The sequence below is a fragment of the Myxine glutinosa genome, chromosome 14 (assembly GCF_964187855.1).
Source record: "Myxine glutinosa chromosome 14, kmMyxGlut1.1, whole genome shotgun sequence".
Taxonomy (NCBI): domain Eukaryota; kingdom Metazoa; phylum Chordata; class Myxini; order Myxiniformes; family Myxinidae; genus Myxine; species Myxine glutinosa.
Window position 1 is genome coordinate 86,288,136 of NC_136274.1, and position 17,721 is coordinate 86,305,856.

The following is a 17,721-nucleotide window of genomic DNA, read 5'->3' on the forward strand; positions in this document are numbered from 1 at the left end:
ACGGTGACACATGTTCTATTTTCACGTTGACACACGTTCTATTTTCACGTTGACACATGTTCTATTTTCACGTTTACACACGTTCTATTTTCACGGTGACACACGTTCTATTTTCACGTTTACACACGTTCTATTTTCACGTTGACACACGTTCTATTTTCACGGTGACACACGTTCTATGTTCACGTTGACACGTTCTATTTTCACGTTGACACACGTTCTATTTTCACGGTGACACACGTTCTATTTTCACGGTGACACACGTTCTATTTTCACGTTTACACACGTTCTATTTTCACGTTTACACACGTTCTATTTTCACGTTTACACACGTTCTATTTTCACGTTTACACACGTTCTATTTTCACGGTGACACACGTTCTATTTTCACGTTGACACACGTTCTATTTTCACGTTTACACACGTTCTATTTTCACGGTGACACACGTTCTATTTTCACGTTGACACACGTTCTATTTTCACGTTTACACACGTTCTATTTTCACGGTGACACACGTTCTATTTTCACGTTGACACACGTTCTATTTTCACGTTGACACATGTTCTATTTTCACGTTTACACATGTTCTATTTTCACGTTGACACACGTTCTATTTTCACGTTTACACATGTTCTATTTTCACGGTGACACACGTTCTATTTTCACGGTGACACACGTTCTATTTTCACGTTGACACACGTTCTATTTTCACGTTGACACATGTTCTATTTTCACGTTGACACACGTTCTATTTTCACGTTTACACATGTTCTATTTTCACGTTGACACATGTTCTATTTTCACGTTGACACATGTTCTATTTTCACGTTGACACATGTTCTATTTTCACGTTGACACATGTTCTATTTTCACGGTGACACACGTTCTATTTTCACGGTGACACACGTTCTATTTTCACGTTGACACACGTTCTATTTTCACGTTGACACATGTTCTATTTTCACGTTGACACACGTTCTATTTTCACGTTTACACATGTTCTATTTTCACGTTGACACATGTTCTATTTTCACGTTGACACATGTTCTATTTTCACGTTGACACATGTTCTATTTTCACGTTGACACACGTTCTATTTTCACGTTTACACACGTTCTATTTTCACGTTGACACACGTTCTATTTTCACGTTGACACACGTTCTATTTTCACGTTGACACACGTTCTATTTTCACGGTGACACACGTTCTATTTTCACGTTGACACACGTTCTATTTTCACGTTGACACATGTTCTATTTTCACGTTGACACACGTTCTATTTTCACGTTTACACATGTTCTATTTTCACGTTGACACATGTTCTATTTTCACGTTGACACATGTTCTATTTTCACGTTGACACATGTTCTATTTTCACGTTGACACATGTTCTATTTTCACGTTGACACATGTTCTATTTTCACGTTGACACACGTTCTATTTTCACGTTGACACACGTTCTATTTTCATGTTGACACACGTTCTATTTTCACGTTGACACACGTTCTATTTTCACGTTTACACACGTTCTATTTTCACGTTGACACACGTTCTATTTTCACGTTTACACACGTTCTATTTTCACGTTGACACACGTTCTATTTTCACGTTGACACACGTTCTATTTTCACGTTGACACACGTTCTATTTTCACGTTGACACACGTTCTATTTTCACGTTGACACATGTTCTATTTTCACGTTTACACACGTTCTATTTTCACGGTGACACACGTTCTATTTTCACGTTGACACACGTTCTATTTTCACGTTGACACACGTTCTATTTTCACGTTTACACATGTTCTATTTTCACGTTTACACACGTTCTATTTTCACGTTTACACACGTTCTATTTTCACGTTTACACATGTTCTATTTTCACGTTTACACACGTTCTATTTTCACGGTGACACACGTTCTATTTTCACGTTGACACACGTTCTATTTTCACGTTTACACACGTTCTATTTTCACGGTGACACACGTTCTATTTTCACGTTGACACACGTTCTATTTTCACGTTTACACACGTTCTATTTTCACGGTGACACACGTTCTATTTTCACGTTGACACACGTTCTATTTTCACGTTGACACATGTTCTATTTTCACGTTTACACATGTTCTATTTTCACGTTGACACACGTTCTATTTTCACGTTTACACATGTTCTATTTTCACGTTGACACACGTTCTATTTTCACGGTGACACACGTTCTATTTTCACGTTGACACACGTTCTATTTTCACGTTGACACATGTTCTATTTTCACGTTGACACATGTTCTATTTTCACGTTGACACATGTTCTATTTTCACGGTGACACACGTTCTATTTTCACGTTGACACATGTTCTATTTTCACGTTGACACACGTTCTATTTTCACGTTTACACATGTTCTATTTTCACGTTGACACATGTTCTATTTTCACGTTGACACATGTTCTATTTTCACGTTGACACATGTTCTATTTTCACGTTGACACATGTTCTATTTTCACGTTGACACATGTTCTATTTTCACGTTGTGGAAATGCTGCTTTTGAAAGGTCAATTCTGGAAATCTAGCACGTATTGCTGTTGGTAATTTTGGACTTAAAGGGGAGGATGTCGTGTATGAAGCTGCAAATATTCACCGTTGTATCCCTACACCGTGACCGCATTGTATCCCTACGCCCCAGCTCGGATGGCGCTGCAGTTAATCGGGCCTGTATCGGCAGAGTCAATAAACGTGTGCTACAATCGATCGTAGTCTGTCGAGATACCTTACACTTTATATCTGCAAGAAAAAGAGAAAATAATTAAAATTATATAACACAAAATACAGCTGTTCAAATCAGGTGGTTACCTTTGTGCCACCCTGTACATGGACCTCCATCCTACTAAGCCCCTCCCGCTCCTCCCTCCATCCTACTAAGCCCCTCCCACTCCTCCCTGCATCCTACTTAGCCCCTCCCACTCTGCCCTCCATCCTACGAAGCCACTCCCACTCTTCCCTCCATCCTACTAAGCCCCTCCCACTCCTCCCTCCATCCTACTAAGCCACTCCCACTCTTCCCTCCATCCTACTAAGCCCCTCCCACTCTTCCCTCCATCCTACTAAGCCACTCCCACTCTTCCCTCCATCCTACTAAGCCACTCCCACTCTTCCCTCCATCCTACTAAGCCCCTCCCACTCCTCCCTCCATCCTACTAAGCCACTCCCACTCTTCCCTCCCTCATACTAAGCCACTCCCACTCTTCCCTCCATCCTACTAAGCCACTCCCACTCTTCCCTCCATCCTACTAAGCCACTCCCACTCCTCCCGCCATCCTACTAAGCCACTCCCACTCTTCCCTCCATCCTACTAAGCCACTCCCACTCCTCCCTCCATCCTACTTAGCCCCTCCCACTCTGCCCTCCATCCTACTAAGCCCCTCCCACTCCTCCCTGCATCCTACTTAGCCCCTCCCACTCTGCCCTCCATCCTACTAAGCCACTCCCACTCTTCCCTCCATCATACTAAGCCACTCCCACTCCTCCCTCCATCCTACTAAGCCACTCCCACTCTTCCCTCCATCCTACTAAGCCACTCCCACTCTTCCCTCCATCCTACTAAGCCACTCCCACTCTTCCCTCCATCCTACTAAGCCAATCCCACTCTTCCCTCCATCCTACTAAGCCCCTCCCACTCCTCCCCCCATCCTACTAAGCCCCTCCCACTCCTCCCTCCACCCTACTAAGCCACTCCCACTCTTCCCTCCATCCTACTAAGCCCCTCCCACTCCTCCCTCCATCCTACTAAGCCACTCCCACTCTTCCCTCCCTCATACTAAGCCCCTCCCACTCTTCCCTCCATCCTACTAAGCCCCTCCCACTCCTCCCTCCATACTACTAAGCCCCTCCCACTCCTCCCTCCATCCTACTGAGCCCCTCCCACTCTTCCCTCCATCCTACTAAGCCACTCTCACTCTTCCCTCCATCCTACTAAGCCAATCCCACTCTTCCCTCCATCCTACTAAGCCCCTCCCACTCCTCCCTCCATCCTACTAAGCCCCTCCCACTCCTCCCTCCATCCTACTAAGCCACTCCCACTCTTCCCTCCATCCTACTAAGCCCCTCCCACTCCTCCCTCCATCCTACTAAGCCACTCCCACTCTTCCCTCCCTCATACTGAGCCCCTCCCACTCTTCCCTCCATCCTACTAAGCCCCTCCCACTCCTCCCTCCATACTACTAAGCCCCTCCCACTCCTCCCTCCATCCTACTGAGCCCCTCCCACTCTTCCCTCCATCCTACTAAGCCACTCTCACTCTTCCCTCCATCCTACTAAGCCACTCCCACTCTTCCCTCCATCCTACTAAGCTCCTCCCTCCATCCCACTAAGCTACTCCCACTCTTCCCTCCATCCTACTAAGCCCCTCCCACTCCTCCCTCCATTCTACTAAGCCCCTCCCACTTTCCTGCATTCTACTAAGCCCCTCCCAATCCTCCCTCCATTCTACTAAGCCCCTCCCACTCTTTCCTCCATCCTACTAGACCCCTCCACCCTCATACAACTCTCCGGACTTCTCCGGGCAGGGTTTGTGCCTTTATTTAATCTCCGCACACTGTTAACACCTAAAATGTGATACGCTCTACAAACTCTTAAACTGAATCGATTTTCAAAATTTAAACTGCAGAATTGAGCCTAAGAGCAGTGCTGACGACTAAAAGGTGCTCGTTTGCTGAAAAACGCGTCTCCGGGTGGTGTTGGCGGTGGATAGTATGACCACCCAAAAGTGCCGCCCTACTCTCCACTCCCCCCACCCCCACCCCCTCGCCTTTGATACGTTAGTGCAACAAAGCAAGACGATGAACATGGAGTCAGCGACTCCTTGTTTTTGAAACGATATGCCTTCGAAAAATAATGGGAGTAACTCAGCTCGCCAAAATAAGGCATATACTATAATAAAGGAAACTCTCCGAGTAAAACACAAAATAACAGAGAGTATAACACAAAAAAGGCTTACTTTATTTGGGCACACTGAAAAGATGTCCCAGAACAGACTTTCAAAATACTCTGAGAAGGAAGAGTAAATGACTCCAGACCCAGAGGAAGGCCCACAAAAATGTGGATGGACTGCATCAGGGCAGATTGTGGGGCCAGACAAATAACGTCACTGGCGGATGCCCAAACATTGGCACTAGATTGAAGTCTGTGGTGACGGATCATCATTATGGGACAGATGGGAGGACATGGAGGAGCAGTCACTGCACCTGTGTTGACACCTTAACTATCTATCTAACTAACTATTATATAATTTTATTTGTACAGTGCATTTAGGATTTATGCATTTAGGAACTGGAACACTTCTTCATCACTGTTTTATTCCTTTATCCACAGTCTCGACGGTTTCATTGTGGAAGATCACATTGAGTTGTCTGGAAATGAAGATTTTTACCATCCTGCACCGTCTGTTCTTGCGACCTCAGGTATGTTTATATGCTTCGGTTTTTTATAAACATGTTCAGGGACAGCTGAGTGTTTCCTCGCCCATTTTGTTATTTGGTTGTTTGTTTGTTTATTTATTCTTTACAAGATTGAGTAGCAAGGCGACTGAGGGTATGGACTGATGGTGGGCCTACATGGCAACAGTTTGATTCAATAAGCATTCAATAAGAGAGGATGAGAGCAAACGGTGCAAGTAAAGGAGTTTGGCTCTGCAGTGTCAATGCATTCATAAAGATGTTAGATCCCTATGGGAAATGACACGAGATGGTAGTGCATTGCTTGCTTGAAATCCTTGATGGAAGACTGGGATCGTAAAGCCTCGGAAGGCTGTTTCACAGATTAGAGAATCGAAGAACAAAAGAGTTGAGGTTTGCAGTCAGGCTGTACAGGGTTACTGGAAGAACACATACATGCTGGACTTGCTGGGGAAGGTCGAATGACTGAGAGTAGAGGGAGCTCGACCAGAGGTGAGGCGATAGAAAACAGAGACCACCGACTTGCCTGGAATGTGTAAGCAATGTGCTTTGGTCTCACCGCTGAAGATTCCAATAATTGTGAGAGCTTTAGATACCACGTAATCCAGGAGAGACAGATGCGTTTCTTGGACTCTAACCCAGAGGAGACGGCAATACTCGAGTGAACTTTATGCAAAGGCCTTGTAGATTGTGAGTAGCTCTGCTTTTTCAAGGAAAGACTTTGAACAACTGGAGCGGTGAAAGGATAGGTCGACGCAGCAAACATATACGATAGAAGATGGGGCAGAAGTTGGAGTGGAGAGACGTTATGGAACCTGTTGGTGGTGGTTGTTGGTACTCTCGTCCCAAAGGGGTTGCAAACCTATTGTAATGCGTCTGTCTACCTGTGTCCACATCTATATGTTTTCACTTATAAATTCTTTTCTCTGCAACTGTTTCTCTGATCGATGCAAAACTTTAAACAAATGGGGAATTCCCCATGGAGAATATTTAATTGATAATGCTGACATCATAGGTCACATTATATGGCAGCCATGTTGAATTTAAGCTAAAACCGTTTTTAAAAATGCATCTTCTCTCGAACCGCTGCACCAATGGATCCGAAACATTAAGCATATCATCGACTACCCATGGGGATACAATGGTGATAACTAGAACTTCATGAATCATCTGGTTTGGTGGCCATGTTGTATTTAATGCAAACCTTAAATCCTTTTCTTGAAGCCCAAAATTGATTGATGCGAAATTTCATATGTGATCGTCCATCTAGCCATGGGGAATATTCACTACATGACCACAAGTATGTGGACACCCAGACATCACACCCGTATGTGCTCATCGAACATCTCATTGCAAAATCATGGGCATTAATATGGAGTTGGTCCCCCCTTTGCTGCTATAACAGCCTCCACTATTCTGGGAAGGTTTTCCATTAGATGTTGGAACATTGCTGCGGGGATTTGCTTCCATTCAGCTACAAGAGCATTAGTGAGGTCGGGAACTGATGTTGGCCAATTAGGCCTGGCTCACAGTCAGCGTTCCAATTCATCCCAAAGGTGTTCGATGGGGTTGAGGTCTGGGCTCTGTGCAGGCCAATGAAGTTCTTCCACACTGATCTCAACAAACCATTTCTGTATGAACTTTGCTTTGTGCACGGGAAGGGGGGGGGGGGGGGGCATTGTCATGCTGAAACAGGAAAGGGCCTTCCCCAAACTGTTTCCACAAAGTTGGAAGCACACAATCGTCTAGAATGTCATTGTATACAACAGGCATTTTAAGGCCATTTTCCCTGCAAGAGCGGGGGTTAGCCTTGCGGTCCCCATGACAATGTTCTCCATTTTGCCCTATTTTCTGCATCTCCCCTTGTTCACCCCCTTGCCCGCATTTCTTCTTCGACCATCTTTAGCCAAGTCTTTCTCGGTCTTCCCCGTCCTCTACTTCCTGCTACATTCATTTCCATCACTCTTCTCAACCAGTCACTTTCATCCTTCCTCAACACATGACCAAACCATCTCAACCTGTTCCTCTTCACAGCATCAATCACAGGCTCTATTTCCATCATCTTTCGCAATTCATCATTTGTCTTCCTCTCTCTCAATGATACTCCACACATCCACCGAACCATTCGCATTTCCACCCTTTCTAGCCTTCGTTGCTGCTCTACATTCATTACCCATGTCTCGCTCCCATAAATCATAACACTTCTCACACATGCAGCATGCACCTTTCCCTTCAGCTTCAACGACACTCCCCTCCTCATCAGCACGTCACTCAGTTCCCGAAACTTCTTCCATGCACATCTCACTCCAGCAACCGTTGCCGAGTCTGATCCACCTTCTTCATTCAGCATGTCTCTGAGGTAACAAAATGTTTTCACACCTTCCAGCTTCACGCCATCTCCAAGATCCAACTCAACATTTCCTCCATCTGCAGATCCCTCTGTGCACACCTTACACTTGAATGTAGCTGCCACACTGGTTAATGACCCTGTCAAACCACTACATTTTTGATGAACCCACTCAGCGCACATTGTACATTGAATGTAATTCACTCCGACACCCTTCCTGCACACAGCACAGGGCCACTTCCCAGTTGTTTCCACCTCACCACATGCTTTACCACTTGCCATCACCTTCGTTTTTCCAATATTCACCTTCAGACCTTTTGGCTCCATACATTCCTTCCACTTGTTCATCTTCTCTTTCAGTCCATACATACTTTCTGCAATCAACACCAGATCATCTGCATACAACAACTCCCATGGTAAACCCTCCTTTACCAGCACCTCCATCCGAGCCAGCACCTCCATTACATCTACAAATAGTAGTGGACTTAGTACCGACCCCTGATGCACTCCCACCTTCACCTCAAACTCACCACTGTTCCTAACCTTCGTCCTTACAGCTGTGCGTGCTCTTTTGTACATTGCCATCACTACTCTGATCAACCATTCCTCCACTCCTAACTTCCTCAATGCCCATGTCACTACTTCACGTGGAACCCTATCGAATGCTTTCTCCAGATCAACAAAAACAACAACAACAACAACAACTTCTTCCTCTTCACCATGTACTTCTCCTGCAACTGCCTCACAATAAAAAGCGTGTCTGTCGATCCTCTTCCTGGCATAAATCTAAACTGCATTTCGTCAATCTTCACTTTCTTCCTTATCCTCCTCTCCAACACCCTTTCCCATACCTTCATTCCATGCTCCAATAACTTTATCGCTCGGTACGAGCCACAGTCCAGAGGGTCACCTTTCCCCTTGTATAGAGGGACGGGGCTACTCAGTTCCCAAACCACTGGAATGCGGCCTTCTTTCACCACCAGCTTACAGATCTCTGTCATTCTCTTCACACCCCAACTTCCTGCTGCCTTCAACATATCTCCCACAACTCCCGTCGGCCCTCCTGCTTTTCTACTCTTCATTGCTTTTATCGCTTCCTCAACTTCCTTCTCGGTTATCTTCTCTGCCGGTCCTAAAACTCGGTTACTCTCTATGTTGCCATCCCATTCATTCTCTGCATTCAACAGTATTTCCATATATCTCTTCCATCTTCCTTTAATTCCATCTGGGTCCACAACGATTTGTCCCACTTCATCCTTCAAGCAACTCACCCCCATCACATCACACCTCTCTTTCGCTATCTGCTTACTAGAATGTCATTGTATGCTGTTGCATTAAGATTTCCCTTCACTGGAACTAAGGTCCCGAGCCCGAACCATGAAAAACAGCCCCAGACCATTATTCCCCCTCCACCAAACTTTGCAGTTGGCACTATGCATTTGGGCAGGTAGCGTCTCCTGGCATCCACCAAACCCAGATTCGTCCGTCGGACTGCCAGATGGTGAAGTGTGATTCATCACTCCAGAGAACGCGTTTCCACTGCTCCAGAGTCCAATGGCGGTGAACTTTGCACCACTTCAGTCGACTCTTGTCATTGCGCATGGTGGTTTTAGGCTTGTGTGTGGCTGCTCGGCCATGGAAACCAATTAAATGAAGCTCCCGATGAACAGTTGTTTTGCTGATGTTGCTTCCAGAGGCAGTTTGGAGCTCGGTAGTGAGTGTTGCAACCGAGGACAGACGATTTTACGTGCTACGTGCTTCAGCATTCGGCGGTCCCGTTCTGTGAGCTTGTGTGGCCCACCACTACGCGGCCGAGCTGTTTCCTAGATGTTTCCACTTCACAATAACAGCACTTAGAGTCGACTGGGGCAGCTCTAGCAGGTCAGAAATTTGGCGAACTGACTTGTTGGAAAGGAAAGGTGGCATCCTATGATGGTGTCAAGTTGAAAGTCACTGAGCTCTTCAGTACGGCCCATTCTACTGCCAATGTTTGTCTATGGAGATTGCATGGCTGTGTGCTTGATTATATATACCTGTCAACAATGGGTGTGGCTGAAATAGCCGAATCCACTAATTAGAAGAGGTGTCCGCATACTTTTGGCCATGTAGTGTAGTTTGAAAAATTAAACATCATTGGTCACATGGTCTGGCAGCCATATTGGATTTAAAAAAACAAAAAACATTGGACATCTCTGAAACCACTCAACGAAAAAGGTTGACATGGCATGTCATCAACTCTCCATTAGGTATATAAGGTGATAGCAATGACGTCATTAGTGAAGTGGTATTCCACCCATAATTGGTCGAATCAAAATCCTTATCTGAAAAATCGGAAGCTTCATATATCTAATCTTCGACCCGATGCCAGTGAAGATTTAAATTTATGTCATCATCGGGAGAAGTTGGAGTCAGGTGGATGAAGAGGTTGGAGGTGCAAGGTGAAATGGTATTGGGATTTGTGGATCTGGAGAAGGCCTATGACACTGCCTGTCCCGAGAGAGATGGTGATGGCGGCAATGAGATGGATGGGGGTGCAGTAGGTAGAAGTTGGGTTGGTGGAAGGGATGTACAAGGGAACGAAGGAAAGAGTTGGTCCTGGGATGTCGGAGATCAATGTGAATATCGATTTGAGGCAGGGAAGCTCTCAGCCGACTCCTGTTTATCATGGTGATTGAGCTGGTAAGCAGGAAGGTAAACATGAAAGGTATTCTGGGGAGGATATTGCATGTGGAGGTGGGGGGGGGGGCATGTATTGAGGGGAGGGAGTGGGTGGAAGAGGCATTTGAGAAACATGGGCTGAAAACGAGTATGGAGCAGACAGAAGTGATGTGGTTTGGGCAGCAGAGAAATTAAATGAATATCAGGTTGGAGTGGAAGGACATCAGACAAGGAAATAGGTTTGAGTACTGGGTGGAACAGTGACCGCGAATGTTAAGTCAGAGACAGAGGAGGATTCGGTTGGGTGCAAATGCATGGAGGAGGGTGGAGGGTTTAATGGCAGACAGAAAGATATCTGGGAGATTGAAAGGAAAGGTTCTGATGTCGTGCATAATGCCGGCCTACCTTTATGGTCTGAAGATGGTGGCACTGACAGAGGCAACAACAGAGGGTGCAGATTTGCGAGAACAATTGGGTCAGGAGGATTGTGGGAGTGAAGAGGGTGGATAGAAGGAGAATGGATTAACTGAGGGAGGAGATTGTTGTGCAGGTTAGCTTGATGGGGAGATTAGTGAAATGTCGGTTGAGATGGGCTGGACATTTAATGCGGATGGGGGAATAGAGAATGGCAATGAGAGCGGTTAGGTTGAGCGAACAAGGTCGGAGGCAAAGAGGTGGACCGCAGTTGAGATGGGAGGATCGTGTGAGGAGGGATATCAGTGAGGTGGAGGTGGAGGTGGTTGGAGGATGGAGAGAGTTGGCCGAGGACAGAGAGAAGTGGAGGTGTATCATGGTCAAGGCAGGGCAGAAGCTTGGTGCCATCGGACCTCACCCCTTGTAAAGGGAAAAGGAGGAGAACAACATCGGTCAAGTGGCCTGGTGGCCATATTGAAATAAAAATAAAAAACAAACTTTTTCAGATCCTCTTAACAGATCGATGTGAAACTTGTCACACATATGATCTATTAGCCATGGGGAATATGGTTTTAAAATGTTTTCATATTCACCTTCATTGACACAATTTAGCCTTGATGTGCACAAATGTGGTCGTTAAATATCCTAATAATCAATCATTAAAGCTACGGATAATGGCAATGCATGTGATGTAATCGGGTGCATGGATGATACGGATGTATTAGCCATAACAGTAGTTTAGTTAGTGTTTCGTAGCGTGTTTAGTTAACGATTCTTTTTGTTTAGAATGAGTGTGCGAGGCGAGACGCTCTACCGAGTGCCGTTGCAGTTGTTGTAGTTTCATTCCCTCATGAAGCAAAAACACTAGTACCGCTCAATTATCCAGCAGCGTCTTCTGGATGCTCCCAGAGATTCGGTGTTGAAGAGGTGTCTGTGTTCGACCAGGGCGGGACAGCTAGTCATATGTGCGGAGGATAGACAGAGGGGACATGTTCGGTTTAGTGTATGTTGGAACCGATGTTGATATTGCATGAGGGCTGTGTGGTGCCCACACTGAAGTCTCTCATTTCACGACTAAATGTTTCTTCAGAAGAGTGAATTTTAAGGGGATGTTGGTTGAGGGACGATGTTCTGTGGACTGAGATCAGAGATAGTTGTGAATATGACACATGGAGGTGTTTGGTGTGAGGTAGGAGGACATGATAGTAATGATGAGCGGTTGTACGTTTCATGTAGTCGGGATGGAGGATGTGTGGTCATAGAGTGACATGTGTGAGAGGGACGTTGAGCTGCGGATGTCGGGGTGGAGGATGCGTGGTCATAGAGTGATGTGTGAGGGGGACGTTGAGCTGTGGACGTCAGGGTGGAGGATGCGTGGTCATAGAGTGACATGTGTGAGAGGGAAGTTGAGCTGCGGACGTCGGGGTGGAGGATGCCTGGTCATAGAGTGATGTGTGAGAGGGACGTTGAGCTGTGGACGTCGGGGTGGAGGATGCGTGGTCATAGAGTGATGTGTGAGAGGGATTTTGAGCTGCGGACGTCGGGGTGGAGGATGCGTGGTCATAGAGTGATGTGTGAGAGGGACGTTAAGCTACAGACGTCGGAGTGGAGGATGCGTGGTCATAGAGTGACATGTGTCAGAGGGACGTTGAGTTGTGGACGTCGGGGTGGAGGATGCGTGGTCATAGAGTGATGTGTGAGAGGGACCTTGAGCTGCGGACGTCGGGGTGGAGGATGCGTGGTCTGAGAGGGACGTGGAGCTGTGGACGTCGGGGTGGAGGATGCGTGGTCATAGAGTGACATGTGTGAGGGGGATGTGGAGCTGTGGACGTCGGGGTGGAGGATGCGTGGTCATAGAGTGACATGTGTGAGAGGGACGTTGAGCTGTGGACGTCGGGGTGGAGGATGCGTGGTCATAGAGTGATGTGTGAGAGGGACCTTGAGCTGCGGACGTCGGGGTGGAGGATGCGTGGTCATAGAGTGACGTGTGAGAGGGACGTGGAGCTGTGGACGTCGGGGTGGAGGATGCGTGGTCATAGAGTGACATGTGTGAGGGGGATGTGGAGCTGTGGACGTCGGGGTGGAGGATGCGTGGTCATAGAGTGACATGTGTGAGAGGGACGTTGAGCTGTGGACGTCGGGGTGGAGGATGCGTGGTCATGGAATGATGTGTGCGAGGGACGTTGAGCTGCGGACGTGATGAATGGAGTCCCATTCGTATTTCGATGGATTACTATTGCAAGTGCTTTTGTTTCAGCATGCACGTGGCCTTTGTTTAAATCTTGTGCAACCTGATCCTGAGAGCTTTGTTTTGTGTTTTTTGAAGTTTTTGTGTGTTATGTTCTTAATGAGTGGTGGCCAGGGTTGGGCTGGTATAATTGATGGTAGTCTGGATGAACTGTTTGTAAGTTGTAAAAAGTGATTGTCGGTGTTGTCCAAAAGTTGTACCCTTGCAGTTTGCGGTTAGCCCCGTGAGTGTGTTTCGTGTGTTGATTCTGTGGTTTATGCTTGCGATGCCATGTATCACAGTAAAACAGGTGGTTGATGAGAGGGTGATGAGGGGTTTCTGATGAAAATGGACAATGAGGAACCGAGTTATTCACAAAAACAGCAACACGACCTGTGGAACCGGGGAGGGATCTGTCAAAATGGCAGAGAGAATGATCAGGAGAGAAACATGGATCGGAGTGGCACTGCAAGAGGAACACTTCTGTTAAACTTAATGTCTGGAGTTCAATTGTAACCTGAATGTACAGATGGGTAATATTAGAACGGAGACCTCACATGTTGGTGCGATGGGTAATATTAGAACGGAGACCTCAAATGTTGGTGTAAAACCTGGGACAGCTAGTCATATGTGCGGAGGATAGACAGAGGGGACATGTTCGGTTTAGTGTATGTTGGAACCGATGTTGATATTGCATGAGGGCTGTGTGGTGCCCACACTGAAGTCTCTCATTTCACGACTAAATGTTTCTTCAGAAGAGTGAATTTTAAGGGGATGTTGGTTGAGGGACGATGTTCTGTGGACTGAGATCAGAGATAGTTGTGGATATGACACATGGAGGTGTTTGGTGTGAGGTAGGAGGACATGATAGTAATGATGAGCGGTTGTACGTTTCATTTAGTCGGGATGGAGGATGTGTGGTCATAGAGTGACGTGTGAGAGGGACGTTGAGCTGCGGATGTCGGGGTGGAGGATGCGTGGTCATAGAGTGATGTGTGAGGGCGACGTTGAGCTGTGGACGTCAGGGTGGAGGATGCGTGGTCATAGAGTGACATGTGTGAGAGGGAAGTTGAGCTGCGGACGTCGGGGTGGAGGATGCGTGGTCATAGAGTGATGTGTGAGAGGGACGTTGAGCTGTGGACGTCAGGGTGGAGGATGCGTGGTCATAGAGTGAGTGACATGTGTGAGAGGGACGTTGAGCTGCGGACGTCGGAGTGGAGGATGCGTGGTCATAGAGTGACATGTGTGAGAGGGACATTGAGCTGCGGACGTCGGGGTGGAGGATGCCTGGTCATAGAGTGATGTGTGAGAGGGATGTTGAGCTGTGGACGTCGGGGTGGAGGATGCGTGGTCATAGAGTGATGTGTGAGAGGGATTTTGAGCTGCGGACGTCGGGGTGGAGGATGCGTGGTCATAGAGTGACATGTGTGAGAGGGACGTTAAGCTACAGACGTCGGAGTGGAGGATGCGTGGTCATAGAGTGACATGTGTCAGAGGGATGTTGAGTTGTGGACGTCGGGGTGGAGGATGCGTGGTCATAGAGTGATGTGTGAGAGGGACCTTGAGCTGCGGACGTCGGGGTGGAGGATGCGTGGTCATAGAGTGACGTGTGAGAGGGACGTGGAGCTGTGGACGTCGGGGTGGAGGATGCGTGGTCATAGAGTGACATGTGTGAGGGGGATGTGGAGCTGTGGACGTTGGGGTGGAGGATGCGTGGTCATGGAATGATGTGTGCGAGGGACGTTGAGCTGTGGACGTGATGAATGGAGTCCCATTCGTATTTCGATGGATTACTATTGCAAGTGCTTTTGTTTCAGCATGCACGTGGCCTTTGTTTAAATCTTGTGCAACCTGATCCTGAGAGCTTTGTTTTGTGTTTTTTGAAGTTTTTGTGTGTTATGTTCTTAATGAGTGGTGGCCAGGGTTGGGCTGGTATAATTGATGGTAGTCTGGATGAACTGTTTGTAAGTTGTAAAAAGTGATTGTCGGTGTTGTCCAAAAGTTGTACCCTTGCAGTTTGCGGTTAGCCCCGTGAGTGTGTTTCGTGTGTTGATTCTGTGGTTTATGCTTGCGATGCCATGTATCACAGTAAAACAGGTGGTTGATGAGAGGGTGACGAGGGGTTTCTGATGAAAATGGACAATGAGGAACCGAGTTATTCACAAAAACAGCAACACGACCTGCGGAACCGGGGAGGGATCTGTCAAAATGGCAGAGAGAATGATCAGGAGAGAAACATGGATCGGAGTGGCACTGCAAGAGGAACACTTCTGTTAAACTTAATGTCTGGAGTTCAATTGTCACCTGAATGTACAGATGGGTAATATTAGAACGGAGACCTCAAATGTTGGTGCGATGGGTATTATTAGAACGGAGACCTCACATGTTGGTGCGATGGGTAATATTAGAACGGAGACCTCAAATGTTGGTGTGATGGGTAATATTAGAACGGAGACCTCAAATGTTGGTGTGATGGGTAATATTAGAACGGAGACCTCAAATATTGGTGCGTGCCGCTGTGAGAGAGTCGCTTGTGTGTGAGTGGGGTTGGGTGTGCGCTGGGACATGTATAAGCTGGATATTAACGTTTGTTAAAACCCATAATCTGTGTGAAAATAACCCTCCCCAACCTGCTCTGCCCCTTCATTATTGGCAGGTGTTGAATCGAGAGGAATCCCATGCTTGCTTTCTCGGCCACTACCAGACAGTGATTCGCCAGTTTTGAAAGGTCCTCCACATCCGGTTTTGAACAGAAACAAGATACTGCCCAGCCATGAAGGAGGTTCTCCATTGTTTCCGACCTCCCGAGGAACACCAACTCAGGTCGCACGACCCCACGTTTCATCACGTTCTAACGCCATGCTTGCAACCATGGAGCCCTCCTCGAGAGCTCAGATTCAGTGTCCGCCAAGTATCGGGGCGAGATACGAGTCTCCGATCTTGGTATTGTCCGACAGCTCTTCTGACGGGGAGTTTGAGAGTTTGCTGTCGCGCATCAGAGGCTCCATGGGCAGCAATCGTAAACCCGGTGACCAGTCCGTCTCCGGCTGCCTGGTCTCTTCCCAGGCAGCAGGGAATGGTGGCACGAAACCCACCATGGGTGCATCAAAAAACAAAGGTAAGTCATCAAGATAATGGGGTTATGCTTTAAGCTGAGGATTATGGGAGACATTGGGGGGAAGTTTCCCAAAACTTCTTCCATGCACATCTCACTCTAGACTCGGCAACGGTTGCTCGAGTGAGATGTGCATGGAAGAAGTTTCGGGAACTGAGTGGCGTGCTGAGGGGAGTGTCGTTGAAGCTGAAGGGAAAGGTGCATGCTGCATGTGTGAGAAGTGTTATGATTTATGGGAGCGAGACATGCGTAATGAACGTAGAGCAGCAACGAAGGCTGGAAAGGGTGGAAATGCGAATGGTTCGGTGGATGTGTGGAGTATCGTTGAGAGAGAGAGGAAGACAAATGATGACTTGCGAAAGATGATGGGAATAGAGCCTGTGATGGATGCTGTGAAGAGAAACAGTTTGAGATGGTTTGGTCATGTGTTGAGGAAGGATGAAAGTGACTGGTTGAGAAGAGTGATGGAAATTAATGGAGAAGGAAGTAGAGGACAGGGAAGACCGAGAAAGGCTTGGCTAAAGATGGTGGAAGACGAAATGCGGGCAAGGGGGTTAACAAGGGGAGATGCAGAAAATAGGGCAAAATGGAGAAGATTGTCCTGGGGACCGCAAGGCTAACCCCCACTCTAGCAGGGAAAATGGCCTTAAAATGCCTGGGTTTTTGTTTTTTGTTTTTTGTATACTGAATCGAGGCTCGTGAAAGAGCTAACATTTACTTCACAAACAAATCAACCAGACAAACACAATATATAAAAAGAGGGAGCGGAAGACAAGATGGGGAGAGAAGGGGAAGCACACATACACAACATTTGAGAGCAGGGAGATGTGTGGGAGGGAGAGGGCTTGGGGGGAGGAGGCGTGGGAAGGGGGGGGGGGGGGGGTGGGAGAAGTATAAAACACAAGGACACTAAGGACTTCCAGGTCAGAAGTTGGTATTTCAAAAAAATGGAATTGGGGTGAAATTAGCGGGGGTAGAAAAGATCAAGGTTTTGGATGGGGGAAGATAAGAGATGGTGGTGAACAGCTGTTTTAAAGACCTGGAGGGTGGAGTGGGATTGAAGAGAGTGAGGGAGTTTGTTCCAGAGGGGAGAGAAAAGAGGAATGAAGGAGTGAAGGTGAGCAGGGAGTCTTGATTTTGGCAGTTTAACCATAAGAGGGTTGCAGGCAGATCTTGTGCGACCTGTAGGAATATTTGCGGGACAGAGCCCAGAGAGAGCTGGGGGGGGGGGGGGGGGGCAAGGACAGAGAGGAGTCGGTAGAAGACGGAGAGACCACCAACCTGCCTGCGGTGAGTGAGTGAGAGGCCCTTGGAGTTAGCTTCATCGCGGGAGATTCCAATGATTCTGAATGTTTTGGTTTCAACAGCGTGAAGACGAGCTAGGTGTGAGGCAGGAGCACCAGCCCAGAGGGGAGAGCAGTATTCCATTGAGCTGCGGATGAAAGCCTTATAAGTGGTGAGGAGCCCAGGTGTGCCAAGGAAGGACTTCGCACGACGGAGGATGCC

The 17,721-nt window shown here is 47.2% G+C and overlaps 1 protein-coding gene across 3 annotated transcripts in view; it reads left to right on the plus strand.

Moving 5' to 3' along the window:
- Positions 1 to 17,721, plus strand: part of LOC137439991 (germ cell nuclear acidic protein) — a 143,840-nt gene that overhangs the window by 69,806 nt on the left and 56,313 nt on the right. For all 3 annotated transcript variants that reach the window (XM_068136327.2, XM_078768547.1, XM_078768548.1), the window contains 2 exons: positions 5,372 to 5,460; positions 15,757 to 16,218. In XM_068136327.2, the coding sequence (XP_067992428.2) occupies positions 5,372 to 5,460; positions 15,757 to 16,218 (551 nt within the window). The remainder of the gene's footprint in view (positions 1 to 5,371; positions 5,461 to 15,756; positions 16,219 to 17,721) is intronic.